At 38.9% G+C, this 21,058-nt stretch overlaps 1 protein-coding gene across 2 annotated transcripts; it reads left to right on the top strand.

Moving 5' to 3' along the window:
* The first annotated feature begins 942 nt into the window (after positions 1 to 942).
* csnk1e (casein kinase 1, epsilon) lies at positions 943 to 20,343 on the top strand. Of its 2 annotated transcripts, none has more exons than XM_017705484.2 (11): positions 943 to 1,194; positions 2,140 to 2,235; positions 2,374 to 2,484; positions 2,564 to 2,712; positions 3,189 to 3,417; positions 3,871 to 4,041; positions 4,504 to 4,652; positions 5,483 to 5,681; positions 18,166 to 18,302; positions 19,258 to 19,326; positions 19,516 to 20,343. In XM_017705484.2, exons 2-10 carry the CDS (start codon positions 2,160 to 2,162, stop codon positions 19,288 to 19,290), a joined length of 1,254 nt encoding a protein of 417 aa, XP_017560973.1. In that variant the 5' UTR covers positions 943 to 1,194; positions 2,140 to 2,159; the 3' UTR covers positions 19,291 to 19,326; positions 19,516 to 20,343. The 2 variants fall into 2 exon arrangements, with proteins under 2 accessions (XP_017560973.1, XP_017560972.1); XM_017705483.2 differs by having other exon boundaries at positions 19,463 to 20,343.
* The last annotated feature ends 715 nt before the right edge of the window (positions 20,344 to 21,058 follow it).

The following is a 21,058-nucleotide window of genomic DNA, read 5'->3' as shown; positions in this document are numbered from 1 at the left end:
CTCACGTGTACAAACTTTGATTTGCCCTGTTTTGTTTTTGTGCAGTCTTCTAAAGCAGAATGATGAAAAGACAATCAGAAGCTTCCAAAGCAGCAGAGCTCTGGATTTTTTTGCTATGCTCAGAATGATTTCTGCTATCTCCCTGATAGGTTTGTTTTGTTTTTTCAGCCTGATGGTGGCCCTCCCCCAGTTGGATTGTTACAGAGTTCCCATGAGCAGCTACCAGATGCATATTCAACACTTGGAGTTAACCCCAGACCTTTTATCTCCTTAATTTGTCATGAATTAATGAGGGTACAGGAAACACCTGGTCATGAAACTGCTGATCAGTCACCTGTCCAGTTAGTTTTGAGCCTATGAAAATGAAGGGACTATGTAAAAATAACAATTCTAATGAATGCAGTACTTTTTTGTTAAACTCCATGAATTAAAACTCACTTTAATCAAATTTGAAATGCATTGGCATGATGTAGAGTGCCAAAATGACAAAAATGGTCACTGTCTAAATACTTATGGATGTGATTTTAATTATATTGAGCAGAAATCGTCGGAGCTCTGGTTATTTTTTTTGTCATGCAGTGGAACATGAGTTACATACTTCTGCAGAACAGGTTTGGTTAGCTGTTAAAAAATGATTTTTTCATTTGTCACGTACGTGGTTTCTCTTGGTGCAGTTGTTTACATTCCAGTAAAATCAATGACATAAAATACAAAATACATAAACTGATCTATAAGTAATGTAGATGAATAGTTTATGCTTACAAAGTACGAAATACAATATGTATAGTCAAAGATGTGAACAGTGGCTACTTTTAGTGCTTTGTCGAAGTTTTACTGCCGTTAGACCGAAGTGGTTTATCAGGGTTTTGTTACGTATCGATCGCAGTTATACCTTCGCGGCTCCTTGAAGTGATCCGGGTCCTTTTGCTCGGTTATGAATGACATCATTTTAGTCACCACAGTGAGCTGGGATACAAAACAAGGCAGGCAGGGCTCGCGCTAGCTTTGCTTACGCAAGTAGGTCAATCCGAGTGGCAGCGTTCTAGAGAAGAGCTTTTAGAATTTCCTCCTCAAAGAAAAGAGGTGAATATCCCACTGGAATGAGCCGTCTAAAAGCCTTCTTCCACCCTTCGCTCTCCAGGGTCCTGACCGTGCAGCCGAAAAACTCTTCCAACACCGCCTTCTCATCATCAGGTAGGGGACGTAGGCCTGGTTTAAGGTCATACCCGGGCGTACAAGGTTGGTTTGTTTGTAACACCGGTGGAAAACAGTCTACTTGGCTGTGCTGGTTGATTCCTCTGGAGTCAGGAAAGTGTAGGGCGCGGCTGCGTAACCACCGTTGCGACCGTTGGTTCCTTCAGTGTGGCCTACTGGTGGAGCTCTAGTGTGCTTATGCAAACGTGCTAGCGCAGCAGCGATGCAAGAAGAAAAGCATTTTAAAGCCAGATCATTCTTAATTCTCACCACTCGTAAGCTTATAACCCAAGATGGTAGCCATTAGCGAGACAGGAACCAACAAGCAGCCTTGCGTGGAAGCCAGGCTATATATCGAACTACAGACTAAGAATCCTTCCTTAGGCTCCCCGTGCAGCCAGTGGTTAGCAATGCCGCCTGTGTGGTCCCTATGGGAAAGATATTTGTCAGTCGTGTTATTTAGCAAATCATTATGGAAAGTGCATAGAATGGTGCACAATGAACTAATTTTTGTAACGTGATTCTTTTGCACGTTGTGGTCTTGTTTGATATTACAACTATCAGGGGTGTAACGATACACATGCTTAGGATTTGATACAATTTCAGTTGAGGTAAAAATTACATTTTTAAAAACTTGTTGATATTAAAGAGTTCTATGTTTATATACTGTAGAGATTGTTTTGGGTCTGAAAATTACAATGCTTGTTTAAAAAAAAAAGATTGCAACGTCCTTATAACCATATAAAATAACGCTACTGGGCCTTAGGCAAAACCTAAAGTTCCTCATATAAAAGCTTCTGCATTTTCCACAGTCTCCATTTTAACCCTGTCAAATTAAAATATCAATATGTCACAAAAGCGCAGATAAAATATGTGCAAAATCAAAAAGTTTTTTCTTTGTTTTGTGGTTTACGAACATGACACTTATTTTGTCCTCATTCTCAGGAAACTTTTAGAAAGAAATCATGGAGTTGCGTGTTGGAAACAAGTACCGCCTTGGGCGGAAAATTGGAAGTGGCTCTTTTGGGGACATTTACCTTGGTAACTAACTCTTTGTTTGGAATGTGTTTGATTGATGACCTTGATTACAAATGTTTTTGCTTCAGCATTGATTCAATAAGTTTGCTCATTAATTTATACCTTTTATAAAGTGTATTAATCCTGACTTCTTCATGAAAGGTGCGAATATTACATCAGGAGAGGAGGTGGCTATCAAACTGGAAAGTGTGAAGACCAAGCATCCCCAGCTGCATATCGAGAGCAAATTCTATAAAATGATGCAGGGAGGAGGTGAGACTTCAGAGCTGTGATTATATCATTTTACATCTACATCTAAGAAATCTGTTTAAGTTCTTCTTTTCCTGTGTAGTGGGTATTCCGTCGATCAAGTGGTGTGGTGCTGAGGGTGACTACAATGTAATGGTGATGGAGCTACTTGGTCCCAGTCTGGAGGACCTGTTCAACTTCTGCTCAAGGAAATTCACCCTTAAGACAGTGCTGTTGCTTGCAGATCAGATGGTAATGGGATATCCATAGTCAAGTTTTGAAACCATATGAGAAAAGTGTTACTTTAGGGGTGATTGTACAGTCTTAAAAAGAAGTGTGTCAAATGGAACCAAAAAATGTTCCCTGTTGTGGTGGTTTAGAAGAACCACTTTTAGTTCCTGAAAGAACCTCTCAATGAATTTTTCTTAAAATGAGACAGATAATTGTGAATAACTATTTAAATTTTTAAAAGAAATTAATTAAATATTTTTCCTGTCCAATCTGATCTAAGAACTGTTTAATTTTAAGGGTGTAAATTTAAGTTGGTAAGTTTACCATCACTGTCATATCAAAACCTGAAATATCAGTACTTATTATAACTAAAACTATTTTTGGGTTTTATTGTGAATATTTTAAAAGATCGCCTGCCCTTTAGATTGTGTTAACATTGCATGATAATACAGATTTTTTTGGAATAAAGTCTTACATTAATTCCTCAATCTCTCCAGATCAGTCGCATTGAGTACATCCACTCAAAGAACTTCATTCACAGAGACATCAAACCGGACAACTTCCTTATGGGTCTCGGCAAGAAGGGCAATCTGGTATACATTATTGACTTCGGTCTCGCCAAGAAGTATCGTGATGCCCGCACACATCAGCACATTCCCTATCGTGAGAATAAAAACCTGACTGGCACTGCCCGCTATGCCTCCATTAACACTCATCTGGGTATCGGTAAGAGAGCCGTAAGGATTTAATTAGGAATATACATTTTCTATTCAGTGATTTAGTGCATCATGAAAACTTTTGATTTGATTATGTTGATATGATTCAGAATTATTTAAAAAAACACTCAATATACACAAATGAGGCTGGAGGGACTTTTTATACAGTTGTATAGGCAATAAAAACAATAAACCAAGCATTTTGAGGTAAGACATTTGAAAACAGCCTGAGGTTATTATTTTGGCCAAAAAATGAATGCATACTTTGTTGAGCATTATTATAGTCCTTTCTAACATTCCCAAATCAGTGCAGTTAACCACCATCTTCAGACTGTAATGCATCAATGCATATTTCTAAGTCTGGTCATAATATATTGTACTGGATTCAAACAACAAACTACAGAAATGGGTTTTTGCTTGTAACTGTTGGATTCTCTTCCATGTGTCATCACTGTTACAACAGAGCAGTCCCGACGGGATGACCTGGAATCTCTTGGCTATGTACTCATGTATTTCAACCTGGGCTCACTGCCTTGGCAAGGCCTAAAAGCTGCCACGAAACGACAGAAGTATGAGCGCATCAGTGAGAAGAAGATGTCAACCCCCATTGAAGTGCTTTGCAAGGGCTATCCATGTAAGTATGTACAGAAATACAAACAAAAATGTAGTATTGAGTATATACGATTGAAAGTTTAGAATCTCATACTTTCAGCAGAATTCTCTGCTAATTTCAATGAGCTACAAGTAAGAAACAATTAATATCAAATCACAATATGCTTTTGTTATCACTAGCTGTAACTGACTTCTAAGGACTGAAAACATTCTTCATACTAACACATCTTGAAAATTGTTCTTTGCAGAATCATTCATTGATTATAATCATATCATTGATATGAAGATTATTTTCTAAAGTGGTTCTTCACTCCTTTTTGAGACTTTCATTTTTAAATACATGGTTTCAGTTTCAGTGGCTGTTATTGACTGTCCTGAAGATGATGCCTTTGCTTACTCTACATAAATGTGTTTGTGCTTCTCCTTTAATATCTCTCTGGCAAAATGCAAAATGTATTACTCTTTTCCTTTACTCTGCCTGCAGCTGAATTCTCCACATACATGAACTTCTGCCGCTCACTGCGATTCGATGACAAGCCTGATTACTCCTATCTGAGACAGCTGTTCAGAAATCTCTTCCATAGACAGGGTTTCTCCTATGACTACGTGTTCGACTGGAACATGCTGAAATTTGTACGTCACTCTCTACTTACTAACTACTTCTTTGAAAAACAACCATGACCATAGATAAGTGCTGTTGGGGTATATTATTTTCCCTGGAATCAGATTTATCATCATTAATGAAACAATTACTAAAACGAAACCTAGCAGTGAACAATTAACTTGTTAACGAGAACATGTTTGTTTCTTTAAGTCTGTGGGTTATTTCAAGATATTTCTCCTCATTGTCAGACTGCACACTATAGGCAATGAATTCATAAACAGTAATAGTACTGAAGTTTATTTAAGTTTATTTAATAGTACTGATGTTTACTTTTTCCTGTTGAAAATAATTGGTCTTTACTTTGCCTTTCAGCAACAGTAAATATGATTAATGTTTTTGTCGCACTGGAGGTCAAACCAGAAAGATAATTGAGTTAACTGCTGTTATTTATGGCTGTTTATAATGTTTTTCAATTTTGTGTATTATTTTAAGTTAAATGGGTCATTTTTGTTGATTGAATTAAAACATTGAACACTTTAATTTTGCTCATTGCTTTGGCATCTTGGGCACTTTATATTCCATCCAGGGTCCTTGCTAGGGTTGCTAAGCAGTAGCTATGATATGTTAAATAAGGATGATGTTGATATGGTTGATGTTCTAGCTAGCTAGCTCCAATTACATGTAATATAATAAACAAATGTGGACTAAGAAGTGGAGAAATTATCATTTCATTTATGAAAAATAAACACTATATTGTAATTAACCATATACATGTTTTTATATAAAACAATCACCTCTTTTGAAATGCAAGGTCAGGTCTTGATCTTATCCTGTGTTGTTCACCTTGGGTCTGTTTCAGGGATCCAGTAGGACAACAGAGGAAAAAGAGAAGGAGCAGAGAGGAGGAGAGGGAGAGGAGAGAGATGAGAGGACTGGGGGGCCTCAGGGTTCTGCTGCCCGCGCGCTGCCTTCTGGCCCCAACCTTCCAGCACCCAACAGAGTCCGCAATGGTCCAGACCCAGCTGGCTCTGCTCCAACCTCACGTGTCCCACAGACCGGTGAGCTGCAAACTCATATGAGTTAGTGAAGACTAAATGACATTCTTGTCTCTTTAAGATGACAAAAATGAATGAATCAGGATATAAATCTCTGATCTCACAGAAATTCTGTACTTTTTTTTTTTTTTTTTTTTAAATACACTTGACAGTGAGTTTGGGTGGGGGTTAATAAATAGGCAGCTTACCAGACCAACTAGCTAGCTAGCTTCATTTACACATAAAATACTAAACAAATGTAGACTAAGAAGTGGGTATTACCATTAAAGATTTGGTGGACTGAACTCACCAACGTTGTTAAAATCATTTCAATCATTGTGACACATTTGTCCATTTTGTGTTTTAAACACCTTTTCCACAGTGTCAGACTGCACACTACAGGACATGAATTCATGAATATTACTGTAGTTTATTTTTTCCTGTTGAAGGCAGTTGGTGCTTATTTTGCCTTTCAGCAACAGTGAATATGTTTAATGGTTTTATCATGCTATAGGTCAATTCAGAACAATATTTGGGTTAATTGGGTTTATACTGCAATATTTGGTTAAAAGTGGTGGACTGTTAAATGGGTTGTTTTTCACTATTGTGTTAAAACATTGAACACTTTAAGGTTGCTGGTTGCTATGATTTTTAGTTCTAGGGGGTTTCTAGGCTGCTGTTGCTAAGCAGTTCCTATGGTATCTTAAGTAGTTAATGTGGTGTTGCTATGGCATTTAGGTGGTTAATAGGGTGTTGCTAAGTTGTTGCTAGGGTTTTACTAAGTTGGCTGCTGTGGTATGTCCAAGTGCTTGTTAAGGTGTTGCTAGGCAGTTACTGTGGTATCTTAGGTGGTTGCAAGGGTATTATTAAACAGATTATATGTTTTTCCAAGTGGCTGATGGAAAATGTTGCTTACAGTTGCTGGTGCATGCTATGAGGTTATTATGGTATTCCAGGTAATTGCTGGGGTGTTGTTATTCTGTTTTTATGGTATTCCAGCTGGTTGCTAGGTGGTTGGTAAGTTGTAGGGGTCCTCTGATTTTCCCAATTACCTGTAGCAGTGGTTGTCAAACCATTCCTCAGGGGATTCCAGTCAGTTTATTCTTTGTTCTGATCCAGCTCTTTTCGAACCCACAGTGCCTGAAAAAGTCCTACATGATTTCTTCTATTTTTATGTATTTGTATCACTTGTCAAGTCAAGTCAAAATGTATTAATATAGTGCTTTTATAACAAGCCTTTTCACAAAGCAGCTTTACAGAAAATCTAATCCCATTGAGCAAGCCAAAGGTGACAATGGCAAAGAAAAGTCCCTAAGAGCAAGAGGGACAAAACCTTGAGAGGAACCAAGCCATCCTCTTCTGGTTGACACTGGATAGTAAAACAATAACACAAGGATATTTTCAGATCCTTTAACAAAATGTAAGGATGTAAAAAGACAAAGACAACATGAGCAAATACCATCAGAGTTGCAGTTTCAAATTTTGATTGATCTGACCAGAACAGTTTTCCATTTTGTCTCAGTCCATTTTAAATGAGCTTTGGCCAAGAGAAGACGGCAGCGTTTCTGGATCATGTTGACATATGGCTTCTTCTGTACATGTCCCTTGCATGCAGGGATTTCTGCAGATTTTTTAAACTTTTGATAATATTATGTTTTGTAGATGTTGGGATATCCAATATCTTGGAACATTTGAGGAATATTTTTCTGAAATTGTTCCATATTTTTAGATGCAGTTTTTCACCAGTTGTGAACCTCTTCCCATCTTCGCTTCTGAGAGACTCTGCCTCTCTAAAATGCTGTTTTTTAATAGTACAACTTACGTTTCCACCTGCATCTGTCCCAACTTTTTTGAGATGCATTGCTGCCATCAAGTTCTAAATGAGTTAATGTTTTCATGAAATGGTAAAAGGTCTCACTTTTAACATCTGATATGTGTTCTAGGTTCTATTGTGAACAAAACATGGAGCTATGAGATTCGCTAATCAATTCTTTCTGTTTTTATTTACATTTTACACATCACAACTTTTTTGGGATAGAGTTGTAGATAAATAGCTAGTAGTTATGGATTGGCATGAGGCATAAGCTCAGCACTTACCTGTTTATTAGACAATTCAGCATCTGTCTGAAAGTCCTTCTAGGCTCCATTTCGTCTCCATCTTTCAAGCACATCACCCATATTTACTCACGTTTTACTATGTCTCTGGTCCTGAAGCTTTTCTTCCAGCAATACGCAGCAATACGCTAGCTTAGCTGGCCAACTTATTTCATATCTCTCAACGGTGCCAAAATGGTACCGGGAAATAGGCAGTGGGCAGTGGGATCACAGACCAAAACACACACAGACTTTCTGCTTTGTAATGGAAACAACAAAAGGAGAAAAAGGAGAACATATACGGGCTGTAACATTTTTGTTGGAGAAACCACGATTTCATCTTACAATGTTTCCTTAATCTCTGATGACAAACATTGGTCACTTTATGATTTAGTACATTAAATATTTTGTTCCTTTAACCATGATGCATTTCTCACAACAGTAAGGAGGCCTCTTTTCAGTAAATCTTGTCCACATAGATGGGTCCAACTTTTTCAGTTTCTCAGAGGGGATAAACAGCTGGTGGATTTAAATTACCTGTCTGTAAACTGGTTGAAACTATGATTAAAGTGAATACAGCATATATAATTTATTGTCCCCAATGCACCTCCACCACAGTTCCCTTTCCAGCTGAGAGATGTAGTGCTATATATATATATATATATATATATATATATATATATATATATATATATATATGATTCTATATGTAACCACAGGCAGTCTACAACTTTGGTAAACCATTCTTTGATGAAACATAAGTGAGCTGCCCAGTTATAAAGCTGTATATTAGGAACATTAATCTGCCTGAACTGGTCAGGAGTTGAAATTTCCCAGTTGAAATCTAAGATTTCTGCCGGGCCATATGAAGTTACAGAAGTAACAGAATTAAAGGGGGACTTTTATGCTTTTATGTTTTCCCCTTTCCTTTAGTGTGTTATATGGCTTTTTGTGCAGGTAAATGACCTGCAAAGTCAAAGTCCAAAGTACACTTTCCCACAGAAACCATTTTTCTCAAGATGATGCAATCTCATAACAAGTCCTAGTAACTGAAACATCCTGTGCCAGTCTTGCTTACTAAGGTGGACTGGGTCTAGCAAATTGTTCTACCTGACTTGCAGTAGAACCAATGCCATTTTCAGAATAGCCACAACAGTGTAGAGGCAGAACTTGTAGCAGATTGCTGCTCTGGCAGTTGACCAATCAGAAGACACTGAGCTCACCAGGGGGTCTTAAAGACACAGGAGAGACAGTTTCAGGCAGAGGGTATATACACAAATGTACAGTATGAGGAAAACAAGATGTTTTTTGAAACCTAGTAGATCCCAGAACTAAAATTATAAACATTGAAAATGAGCATAAAATGTCCCCTTAAAGTTGTGTAACATTTGTTTTTGAAAGAAGTCTAATCATATGTATAAGATCCTATGCAAGATGCTAATTTTAACTATGCTCACACTATGCCTATATTGGCATATATATAAACTATGCCTCATACAGACAAGGTAAGGCATGTCCAATGTTGCAAAACTTTTAATTTTTAACATGAGTGGAGAAGTGTTATGCTTAAAACAAATCTAGACAATATGGATGCAACAGTACACTGTATATTGTCAAATCATTCTGTACACTCCCTACAGTTCAGTATGCAGGGGTAGAACAGGTGTTACAATATCCCAATTCCAAAACTTGCTTATTACACTGCAATGTACCTTGTACATTCAGATCCACAGAAAATCCATGGAGACTGTCAGCACTCTGTATGCAAATATAGCTGAAAAAAGAGGGAGGAAATAAAAACAAATAATTCATAATGAACAAAACAAATAATTCAAAGCTTCAACATGATAATGGCAAGCTCTAGCAAGACAGAGAGAAGTAAAGGCCACCGCACACCAGACACGTGGTGTTGCCTCACACAGCATCCAAAAATTCAATTGTTTTTAAAGAAAGTACAAATCAAATCAAATTTATTTGTATAGCGCTTTTTACAACGGATGTTGTCACAAAGCAGCTTTACAGAATTTTGGAAAAGAGAAAGTTTTAACAGGAGTGTAAGAATGTACAACCCCCCCCCCCCCCCCCCCCCCCCCCCCAGTGGGCAAGCCAGGGGCAACAGTGGCAAGGAAAAACTCCCTCAGAACTGAGGAAGAAACCTTGGGAGGAACCAGGCTCACCAGGGGGGACCCATCCTCCTCTGGTCAAACTACCTACAAGTGATTATACTACTAATATTAATAGCAGTAATATTGGTATTAGGAATAGCTAGGAGTCCATGAGAATATCAGTGTAGTGTGGGCAGCTAGTCAGGTGGCAGCTGAGGCGTGGGCAGTTGGTCTGAAGCGGGTAGCAGGAGGGCTCGGCATTCAGTCGTCCTTCAGTGTCCGGCCGGACATATGGGTGATTGTATACTCGGAAAGAAAGCAGGGAGATGGAATTAGTTTTATTCTCTGCGTTTATACATGAACAGGGGATGTAAACATTTACAGAGTGTGGCTAACGACTCCGGCAGATCTGACTATGACAGCTTAGCTAAAAGGAGAGAACCAGAAGGACACAGACACGGCAGCACTCTGAAACAGTTCGGCATCCCTCCGCTCCACCGTCCACAAACTTGAGTGCGAGCAGCGGGACGACAGCACCAGCATCTCAGTTTACTATAATTCCCTGTGTCCATGGACCCCTGGATCTGCTGCCTTTATCTAAGGGGGAACATTAGCTACCAAAAGCTAAACTGAACGAGTGAGTTTTCAGCCTAGTCTTAAAGATTGAGACTGTGTCTGAGTCCCGAACAGTTTCTGGAAGATCATTCTAGAATTTGGGGGCTTTATAAGAAAAAGCTCTTCCCCCAGCTGAAACCTTCTGAGTTCTGGGAACTATTAATAAGCCAGCACACTGTGATCTGAGTGGTCATGATGGCTCATAATGAGAAACAAGATCTTGCAAGTACTCGGGAGCAAGACCATGTATGGCTTTTTAAGTCAATAAAAGGATTTTATAATCAATACGGAATTTAATAGGCAGCCAATGAAGTGATGATAGCACTGGACTAATATGATCAAATTTTCTAGTTTTAGTGAGGCCCCTGGCTGCGGCGTTTTGGACTAGTTGGAGTTTGTTTAAATTCCTGCTCGTGCATCCTGACAGTAGCGCGTTCTAGTCTAGCCTAGAAGTAATAAAGGCATTTACTAGTGTTTCTGCATCACACAGGGATAGGGCATTTCGTATCTTGGCAATATTGCGAAGATGTAGAAAAGCTGTCCTAGTGATGCTGCCTATGTGTTGATCGAATGATAAATCTGAATCAATTATAACGCCAAGATTTTTTGCTGCTGAGCCAGGTGTGGCTGGAAAGTCGGCGAGATTTAAGATTAAATCTGGTAATTTACTTCTTGCTAATTTTGGACCCAGAAGGAGAACCTCTGTTTTGTTGCTGTTTAATAGGAGGAAGTTACGTGACATCCAGCCTTTCACGTCATTTACACAGTCTTCCATTTTCTTTAGCCTGTATTTGTCATCTGGCTTGGCTGATATGTACAGTTGAGTATCGTCTGCATAACAATGAAAGTTTACGCCATGGTTATGCCACATACCAGCACTGACACTCCGAGTCAATGTGCAGTCAGTCTTTTAGGGAGACAGACAAATGCTAATGGTAATCTACCTCAGCTAATGTCACTAGGCTAACCTTGTTCAACTTCTATCCTTCAGCTTAAAAACAGCCAGTTTGTGAAGTGTTATAAACTGATGCCAAGTGTGATAAGTGCTGCCAAAAGCTTTATTGCATTCAGTTTATATCAGTAGATTGTAAACATAAAACTGAATCTGAACATTATTGGCTCTTCCTGCCAGCATTTTATAGCAGTGCTCTGCTATGCAATGCTGCACTATGCAATGTGCAGTGGCCTTTACAATGTCCCCTCCTCCACACATTTTAGCAGCAAAGTAAGTCTATGATATGTCATGAAGACAAATTATAAATGAATTGACACAGACTCCCTGTCTGTCTTTAATGATTTAAAATAAAGAAAGGCAAAGCCCCTACAGGTTGTCAAACCTAAGAAGAACTTGTAATTTTATATACAGTTGAGACAGGAACCAGGCCAGTCAGTTATGCTGACATTTTTCTGAATACAAATTTTTATTTGTCTATAGGCGAAAAAAGAGTTGGGTGATGTTTTTTTCTTAAATATAAAGATACTGAAACTATATCGTTACCTTGGCCCAAAAATGTGATGCACTGTACTGTTACATTCTTACTAGACACGGTGATAGCCAAAATATAATAGCCCAGTGGGGCTCCAGGTGAATGGTAGAGAGTTCATTGGATTGGTCTGACCCACTCTATTGAGCATTCCTACAGATGGAGAAGTTAATCTTATGCCTGAAAAACATCATAAATTTATTCAGTCAATTTAAGAAAATGTTATCAGCGTATAGTGATGGTTAGATCCATTAATTGAAACACTATGAACATCAAAGTCAGATGCAATTGCTTCAGCTAATGGTTCAGTATCGGTGATGAAGATTAGAGGTGCCATTAGACAAGCTTGCATGGTGCCTGTTCGAGACTGAATGCTGGCTATAGGTAATATTGTGAGCAACTGGATTCGTATACAATATCTGGATCCAATTAATAAAGATGTTGCTTGGATGGCAGCATATGTTGCTCCAACACCTGTACGGAACTTTCAGCATTAATGGTGCCTTCACAGATGTGCAAGTTATCCATGCCATGGGTACTAACACACCCCCATACCATCAGAGATGCTGGCTTTTGAACTTTGCACTGATAACAATTCGGACAGTCCTTTTCCTCTTTGGCCCGACACAACATCCATGTTTTCCAAAAACAATTTGAAATGTGGACTCGTCAGACCACAGGACACTTTTCCACTTAGCGTTCATCCATCTCAGATGAGCTCGGGCCCAGAGAAGCCGGTGGCGTTTCTGGGTGTTGTTGATATATGGCTTTCGCTTTGGATGGCAGAGTTTTAACTTGCACTTGTAGATGGAGTGACGAACTGTAATGTTAATGAAACTGTAATGTAATGCAGTGCCACCTGAGGGATTGAAGGTCACAGATATTCAATGTTGATTTTCGGTCTTGCTGCTTACTTGCAGAGATTTCTCCAGATTCTCTGAATCTTTTGATGATCTTATGGACTGTAGATGATGAAATCCCTAAATTCCTTGCAATTGCATGTTGAGAAACGTTGTTCTTAAACTGTTGGACTATTTGCTCACGCAGTCGTTGACAAAGTGGTGAACCTCGTCTCATCCTTGCTTGTGAACTTGTGAAAGCCTTTCAGGGGTGCTCCCTTTATACCCAATCATGACACTCACCTGTTTCCAATTAACCTGTTCACCTGTGGAAGGTTCCAAAGAGGTGTTTTTTGAGCATTCCTCAACTTTCCCAGTCTTTTGTTGCCCCTGTCCCAACTTCTTTGGAATGTGTTGCAGGCATCAAATTCAAAATGAGTAAATATTTGCAAAAAACAATAAAGTTTATACATTTTAACATTAAATATCTTGTCTTTGTAGTGTATTCAATTGAATATAGGTTGAAAAGGATTTGCAAATCATCGTATTCTGTTTTTATTTATGTTTTATACAATGTCCCAACTTCATTGGAATTGGGGTTGTATATCTTCTTTAATGATTTGGGCATGTTGTATAATGTTAAGTATGCATCTAACATTGTTGAAAGTATGTTGCCCATTTTGCCCAGTTGCTACTTTAAAAGTAGCCTGTTTTCTCCTGAGATAAACTTAGCAAGACATTTCCAGTATTTCATAAGCTGTCTTGCTAGAATTAATTCAATATAGTGCGTTTTTTGTATGCTCTTTAGTGCCACCTAGTGGTGATTGAATTTAGCTGCACTGAAAAGGAAGTGAGCTAATAGAGAATACTCAGAAGAACAGGAAGTAGTCTTCAGGAACAGTTTTCTTCATGGTCTCATAGAGTGAGCATCTCAGTGTTGCAATCCTCAAAATCCCTTTGCCACAAAAAAAGATTAATTGAAAATTGCGAAAGCCAAGCTGGCAGCCAGAATTGATTACACCAATCTTCACAGAGAAGCTGAAGCTGCCCATGCAGAAGCTTTAGTGCTGGAGACGGCAGCAGCAGATATGGATAGCTGATCATATTAAAGAATTTAAGATACTACCCTTTCAAGATAGTGCACTAAAAAGAACTGACGACTATGTCACCATGCCCTGCATCTTTCTTCTTCTTTCGGCTGCTCCCTTTAGGGGTCGCCACAGTGGATAATCTGCCTCCATCTTGCCCTATCCACTGACTCCTCTACTTTTACAACAACCATCTCCATGTCCACCTTCACTACATACATAAACCTTCTCTGAGGTCTACCTCTTCTCCTTCTGCCCGGCAGCTCCATCTCCAACATTCTTTGCCCAATATATGGTCCACTATTCCTCCTGAACACATGTCCAAACCATCTGAACCTGGCCTCTCTGGCCTTATCTCCAAACTGCTCCACCTTCACCGTCCCTCCGATCTGCTCATTTCTAATCTTGTCCAGCCTTGTCACTCCCAACGAAAATCTCAGCATCTTCATCTCCGCCACCTCCAGCTCAGCCTCCTGTCTTTTAGACAGAGCCACAGTCTCCAAACCATACATCATAGCAGGACACACTACTGTCTTGTAAACCTTCCCTTTCACTCTTGCTGCTATCCTTCTGTCACACATCAGCCCTGACATCCGTCTCCACCCACTCCATCCTGCCTGCACCCTCCCTCTTCCTCACCTCTTTTTTGCACTGTCCATTGCTCTGGATGGTTGACCCAAGATATTTGAAGTCATCCACTTTAACGACCTCTACTCCTTGCATCTTCACCTTTCCACCTGCCTCCCTCTCATTCACACACATGTATTCCGTCTTATCTCTACTGACCTTCATTCCTCTCCTCTCCAGTGCAAACCTGCACCTCTCCAGATTCTCTTCCATCTGCTCTCTACTCTCACCACAGATTACAATGTCATCTGTAAACATCATGGTCCATGGAGCCTCCTGCCTGACCTCATCTGTCAACATGTCCATCACCATTGCAAACAATAAAGGGCTCAAAGCTGATCCCTGATGTAACCCTACCTTCACCTTGAAACAATTTGTCATTCCAACTGCACACCTCACCTCTGTCTCACTATCCTCATACATGTCCTGCACCACCCTAACATACTTTTCAGCTACACCTGACTTCCTCATACAGTACCACAGTTCCTGTCTTGGCACCCTATCATATGCCTACTCTAGATCCACAAAGACACAATGTAGCTCCTTCTGACCTTCTCTGTACTTCTCTACCAACACTCTGAATGCAAAAATTGCATCTGTGGTACTCTTTCTGGGCATGAAACCAAACTGCTGCTCACTGATCTGAACCTCTCGCCTTAGCCTTGCTTCAACAACTCGTTCCCATACCTTCATGGTGTGGCTCATCAACTTTATACCTCTCCAGTTACTGCAGCTCTGCACATCCCCCTTTTTCTTAAAAATGGGGACCAGTACACTGCTTCTTTATTGGACATTTGGAGACTGTGGCTCTGTCTAAAAGACAGGAGGCTGAGCTGGAGTTGGCGGAGATGAAGATGCTGAGATTTTCTTTGGGAGTGACAAGTATGGACAAGATTAGAAATGAGCAGATCAGAGGGACACTTAAGGTGGAGCAGTTTGGAGATAAAGCCAGAAAGGCCAGGTTGAGATGGTTTGGACATGTGTTGAGGACGAATAGTGGATATATTGGTCAAAGAATGTTGGAGATGGAGCTGCCGGGCAGAAGGAGAAGAGGTAGACCTCAGAGAAGGTTTATGTATGTAGTGAAGGTGGACATGGAGATGGTTGTTGTAAAAGTAGAGGAGTCAGTGGATAGGGCAAGATGGAGGCAGATTATCCACTGTGGCGACCCCTAAAGGGAGCAGCCGAAAGAAGAAGAAAGATGCAGGGCATGGTGACATAGTCGTCAGTTCTTTTTAGTGCACTATCTTGAAGGGGTAGTATCTTAAATTCTTTAATATGATCAGCTATCCATATCTGCTGCTGCCGTCTCCAGCACTAAAGCTTCTGCATGGGCAGGTTCAGCTTCTTTGAACTTACTACTTACTTACTACTAACTTACTACTCTACTTACATCAGAGCTGCAAGTACATTTTTTTTGCACTAAAATTCTGATAAACAGACAGCATTATCAATACAGCTTTTTTCTAAAAAGAAAAACAAATAAATACACAATTATTTTTTTATATAAAGGCACAAGTACACAGTTTTGTTTTACTTTATTTTTGTTTAGTTATTAACAACATTGTGGCATCTGTGCTCCCGGATTCAGTGCATTTTCTTAAAGTAATTATATTCAGTTCTATAAAGAATGTAATGATATGATTAGGTTAATTAAATGAATTACAAACCCCCTAATACATGTTTCTTGTCAAGGACTCCTAAGAGTGAGGGCTAGAATTGACTAGGCATTGTTGTAGTAAGATTTAAGAACAGAGTTGAAGACAAAGCGAGATATGCTAACAGCTCGAGCTAGGATGTATTCTGGGTAGCTAAACACAGAGCTTTCATTTTTCTTTGTAAACTGTTACTTTGAATTGAGTTTTTCAATAGAGCTGCAGTATAGACTATAACCTTGACTCTCCCAAGCTTTTTGGGGAAACCTCTCACATCACAAAAAGTTTGCTGTGTCAGCCATTATTGCCTCACACACTTAAACCACAGTATTGTGTGTGAGAACAATCTTAGTGTTTGATGGGTTGTTATAGGCAAGTATTTTAGCAGATGGAGTAGATTTTAAGCTGTCCACAAGTTTTTATAATTGGCCTTTTGACTGATTGGTTAAGTTACTCATTTCCCATGTGAGAAAGTAGAGTTCAGTCCCAGTGCAGAAAAGCGCTCATTGGGCTTCTAATGGTTTGTGCTGGTAATGTAATGATGTCTCTCTGGAGCTGCATTTATAATGTAATTAGATCTGTTATGCTATCGTAGCTCTAACAAAGTGTTTATCATGGAAACTCATATCGCAGTAGCAATAAAAAGATGATTTATCATCTTACCCCAACCCTATCAGTTGGACTATTTCCCCCAAATAAATGTGATGGATAAATGATTAAACTCTTTATCCATTTCTAACCAGAATTGAGCTACAAAAATTATAAAACCAGTTCTCTTCCAGATATTGTTATCAATGCAACAGCAGACTGAGGTCATTGGCCAGTCTTACTTCATTGCATTGAGGAGATGCTGAACTGACAGGGTACATCATGCCAAATTTAATTCCTCTCTGGTGTAGTTGCTTTTGAATTTGATCATGGAGGAGAAATATGTAAATTTCTTTTCCTTAGGGTTATAAAGCATCCACACATCTATCAGACCCAATTTCCTCAAGACTTGTGTGGAGAAGTCCTGAAAGAACAGGACCCTTTTTCCTTTGAATTCTGTGCTTTGGTGCTCCCTTGCAGCATGATGAACAGTTTTTTTTATCAGCGAAAGCATGGAATCTAATTAGCAGGAATGAAGGTGATCAGTTGGGGGGTTTCCTTCCAGCAGTTTTTTGCTATTTTCGCAATTGTGGAAAAAAGCTAAAAAGTTAGACTATTGCTAAAGTCAAAATATTAAGAAGACAACTTGATATGAGAATTTAAAGATTAACTACGTGAAGCTCCATCACTTATGCTGTTGTCATGTTTGCGCTGAAAAAAGCAGCATTCCATACCTTGTATGCAGCCAACAGCGGCAAACGTTGCCATGGTGACTGCAGTGCTCATGAAAATATGTGATTATTAGAGAAGAGCTTTATTAATGTAGATTGTTCATTTAAGGTGGAAAAAGTCAGCAAGTAACTCAGTACTCTTTTATTTTGTGCTGTTTTGTGATGTTTAGTGTTCATGGCTCCCAAAGTAAAAATCAACAGACAAATGTTACATTTAAACACTGTACTTAGTTTTTAGCTTGTTTTATGCTATTTTTTGTATGATGATCTGAAGCCATTTAGTTTGACAATTATACAAAAATAGATTAAATCAGTAGGGGGCAAATACTTTTTCATCGCACTATATACCAAGGATTAGGTTCTCTGAATGGATTGGTTCAGATATATTGGGAACTGCCATAGAGGTAAACAAGAACTTGTTTGAGAAACACTGACATAAAGATTTTTATTTTATTTGTGTCAAAAACTGCCTTTTGCAACCAAATATGAATAGAAATATACTTCACACTTTAGCCTTCCAGTATTGATTTGCCAACTTGGCTTATTCACAATATACATTTTTACTCTCCTAATATGAATGTGTCTGAGATCATTTGACTAAAGATATCTTGTCTTCTCCAGAATAGATTATATGTGTTGATTGTGCTGATTATAGTGGTTTGTGTTATGTGTTTCCTCTCAGGGAACGCGTCTCCCAGAGCTGGGCGGGGGGCTGAGCGAGAGAGAAGAGTGTGTCTGCGCTTGCACCGGGGGGCGCCAGCTAATGCCTCCCCTGATCTTCCTCTGCGCCATGATCAGATTCGCATTACACCCCCACAGGTATACATAAGCACATGCAGCCTCACTCCCCCATCACCACTACACCCCCCTCTCACACATTAACCCAGCTTGTAGCATTTTCACTAACCTCACTCTCCCCATCATCATACACCCCCCACATAAAAACTGCAGCATTTACATTAATCTCACTCACCCAGTCATCACCCCCAAAATACTAAATTAGCCTGTAGCATATACACTTGCCCCATTCACCAAACTGTTTCACAAAGTGGAGTTATTTGTCTCAAACAACAAGTATCAAACAAGTTTTAAGTGAGCATGATAAAGATAGTCCGGGTCCTAAAATCTGCTTGGCAGAGCTGCATTCAAAGACATTGAAAATACTCTGTGTAAGCACAGCCTTACAACCTCCTCACAACTAAATTCTGTATTACTATACCACATCACAAAAATACTTTTGTTCTTAAAAGAATAATTGACTCTAATGTTGCTTGAGTGGATCACCAAATGTATTAATGAAGTAAGAATCTGTTCTTGTTTAAACTGAGGGTCTGACAACTTATTTTCTTAACAAGATCCAGGCTGTTCAGCTAGATAACAGGCTAAAAGATAGTAAAGATGCTAAACAATGCTTCCAGTGTTCATCATTATATGACAAAGTTCATGTTCATGAAATGATCACAATATACAGCGATTGCTGAGCAAGTATTCTTCTCCTCATTCAGTCCATGGTTGCTTGGCAGCAATACTATAAAGAAACTACATTTATTGGCAAAGTACTTGTTTATGTTAGTTATGAACAATAATAAATTGTTTACTAAATTGTTTTAGTAAATTTGCATACATTACTGGGATTTCATTATGCTGAAAGGGGTTTTAGGCACTCTGCTTCACATTGTGCCTAAGAACACCCTTTCCTGTGATAAAATCACAGTAACACACACCCTTTCATGGCTTATTTCTTGTTTTTGATATAATGTTCATTGTTCCTCAGGTCAGTGTGCCATTTGAGCATATGGGGAAATGAGCTGGGCAACCTCTGTCATTTATTCTTTTCTGGGAGGTAAATCACACCACAATTATCAAATTGTAATGTTTGTAGTGTGTAGAATAATGGTATAATATGAAAGGTTTTAGAATAATTTGCAGTTTGGCATAATTTGAGGTTTTGGCTAAAATATGTTGTGTTTTTTAAATAGGATTTCAACAAACAACTCTCCCTAAAGCATTTGTATTCATATTTCTAAATAAGTCAGTGGAGCGAAGAAACAGAAGTGGCGGAGAAGGGGCAGAAAGTCAGTAACTACTCTGTTGCAATGGACAGTGAGATCTACAACCCGACGGCTCTGAAATGGTGAAGGCTACTGGAGATTTGGATGAGAAACAACTGATAAAGAAACATGGCTCCACTAAGTACAAGAAAAGTTTGGATCACAAGTCTCAGACATAGAAATGATTACTGGAATTGAAGACTTTTGCCCACAACTTGACTGTTATTCCTGTGTGGTCTTAAATACTGATACTGCAAACGACATGGAATAACTTCTTCGATTGTTAAAATTGATTGTTTATTAAGTGTGAGTCCAAATAAATGTATTGCTCGCACACATACTTTAACACACACAGAAGTGTTGTATATTGTCTTACATGCTGATGTAGATGGTATAGTGAAAAACATATTTTTATGGTTTAAACGTATCATATGCACAAGATAAGAATTTTAACAATGTATTCAATTAAATTTTCAGTGGTTGCTTCATTAGTTGGAGGTTGAACTAATCATGCACTGAAACATTAAAGAATTGATTTGTATTTGCATAGCATGGACAACACTTAATTTAACTGAGATGTTAACCAGAACAGTGATTATTTTAAGAAATTAACTGAGATGTTAATGAGACTAGAGGTTAATTTTAGCCTATCTAAAATCTAAATAACATCCCAAACATTGCTGCTGGCCTATGAGTCTTTATGTGAAACCCATAGAAAATAGTGCATATGGAAGTTAATCTAAGGAGCTCTGTACTGGCATGTTTGGCCATAGTACCCTGATTTATAAATAAATGGATATGTCCAATTATCTCATGAACTAATTTGCTCTCTAATGTATGTAAGTCTGTCGTGGAGTACCACTACCCTGTACTATTTTTAGTATTTCCCTACCCTTACTCATCCTCTTCAACTGTGAAAAGACTTGGTAATTAGCTTATTGGTTGGATCAGGTGTATTAGCAAGCTAGCAAACAAGCAAAGTTTATTTATATAGCGCTTTTTACAACAGGTGCTGTCACAAAGCAGCTTTACAGAACTTTACAGTTCTGTAAAGAGTGGCTGACCACACATTACAGTATAACAGAGCAGCAGAGACTCTGGCAGGTCTAGATCTGACAGGGAAGACTAATTACCAAAGGCTTGACTATACAAATAAGTTTTTAGCCTAGATTTAAAGACTGAGGCTGTATCTGAGTCCCGAACATTAACAGGAAGATTATTCCAGAGCTGGGGGGGCTTTGTATGAGTATCTAGGTACGAGTAGTGAGCCAACACTATCTAAGTAGTGATCTAAGTAGGCGTGATGGTTCATAGTAGGAAAGAAGTTCACTCAGGTACTGAGGGGCAAGTCCGTTTAGAGCTTTATAGGTCAATAATATAATTTTATAATCAATGCGAAATTTCACTGGTAACCAATGCAGGTTTGATAAAACTGCTAATATGGTCAAATTTTCTGGTTCTTGTGAAAACTCTGGCTGCAGTGTTCTGGACTAGCTGAAGCTTGTTGAGGCTTTTTTCCTGCTT

The sequence above is a fragment of the Pygocentrus nattereri genome, chromosome 13 (assembly GCF_015220715.1).
Source record: "Pygocentrus nattereri isolate fPygNat1 chromosome 13, fPygNat1.pri, whole genome shotgun sequence".
Classification (NCBI taxonomy): domain Eukaryota; kingdom Metazoa; phylum Chordata; class Actinopteri; order Characiformes; family Serrasalmidae; genus Pygocentrus; species Pygocentrus nattereri.
Note: the sequence above shows the minus strand (reverse complement) of the source record. Positions and strands in the feature narration are given on the sequence as shown.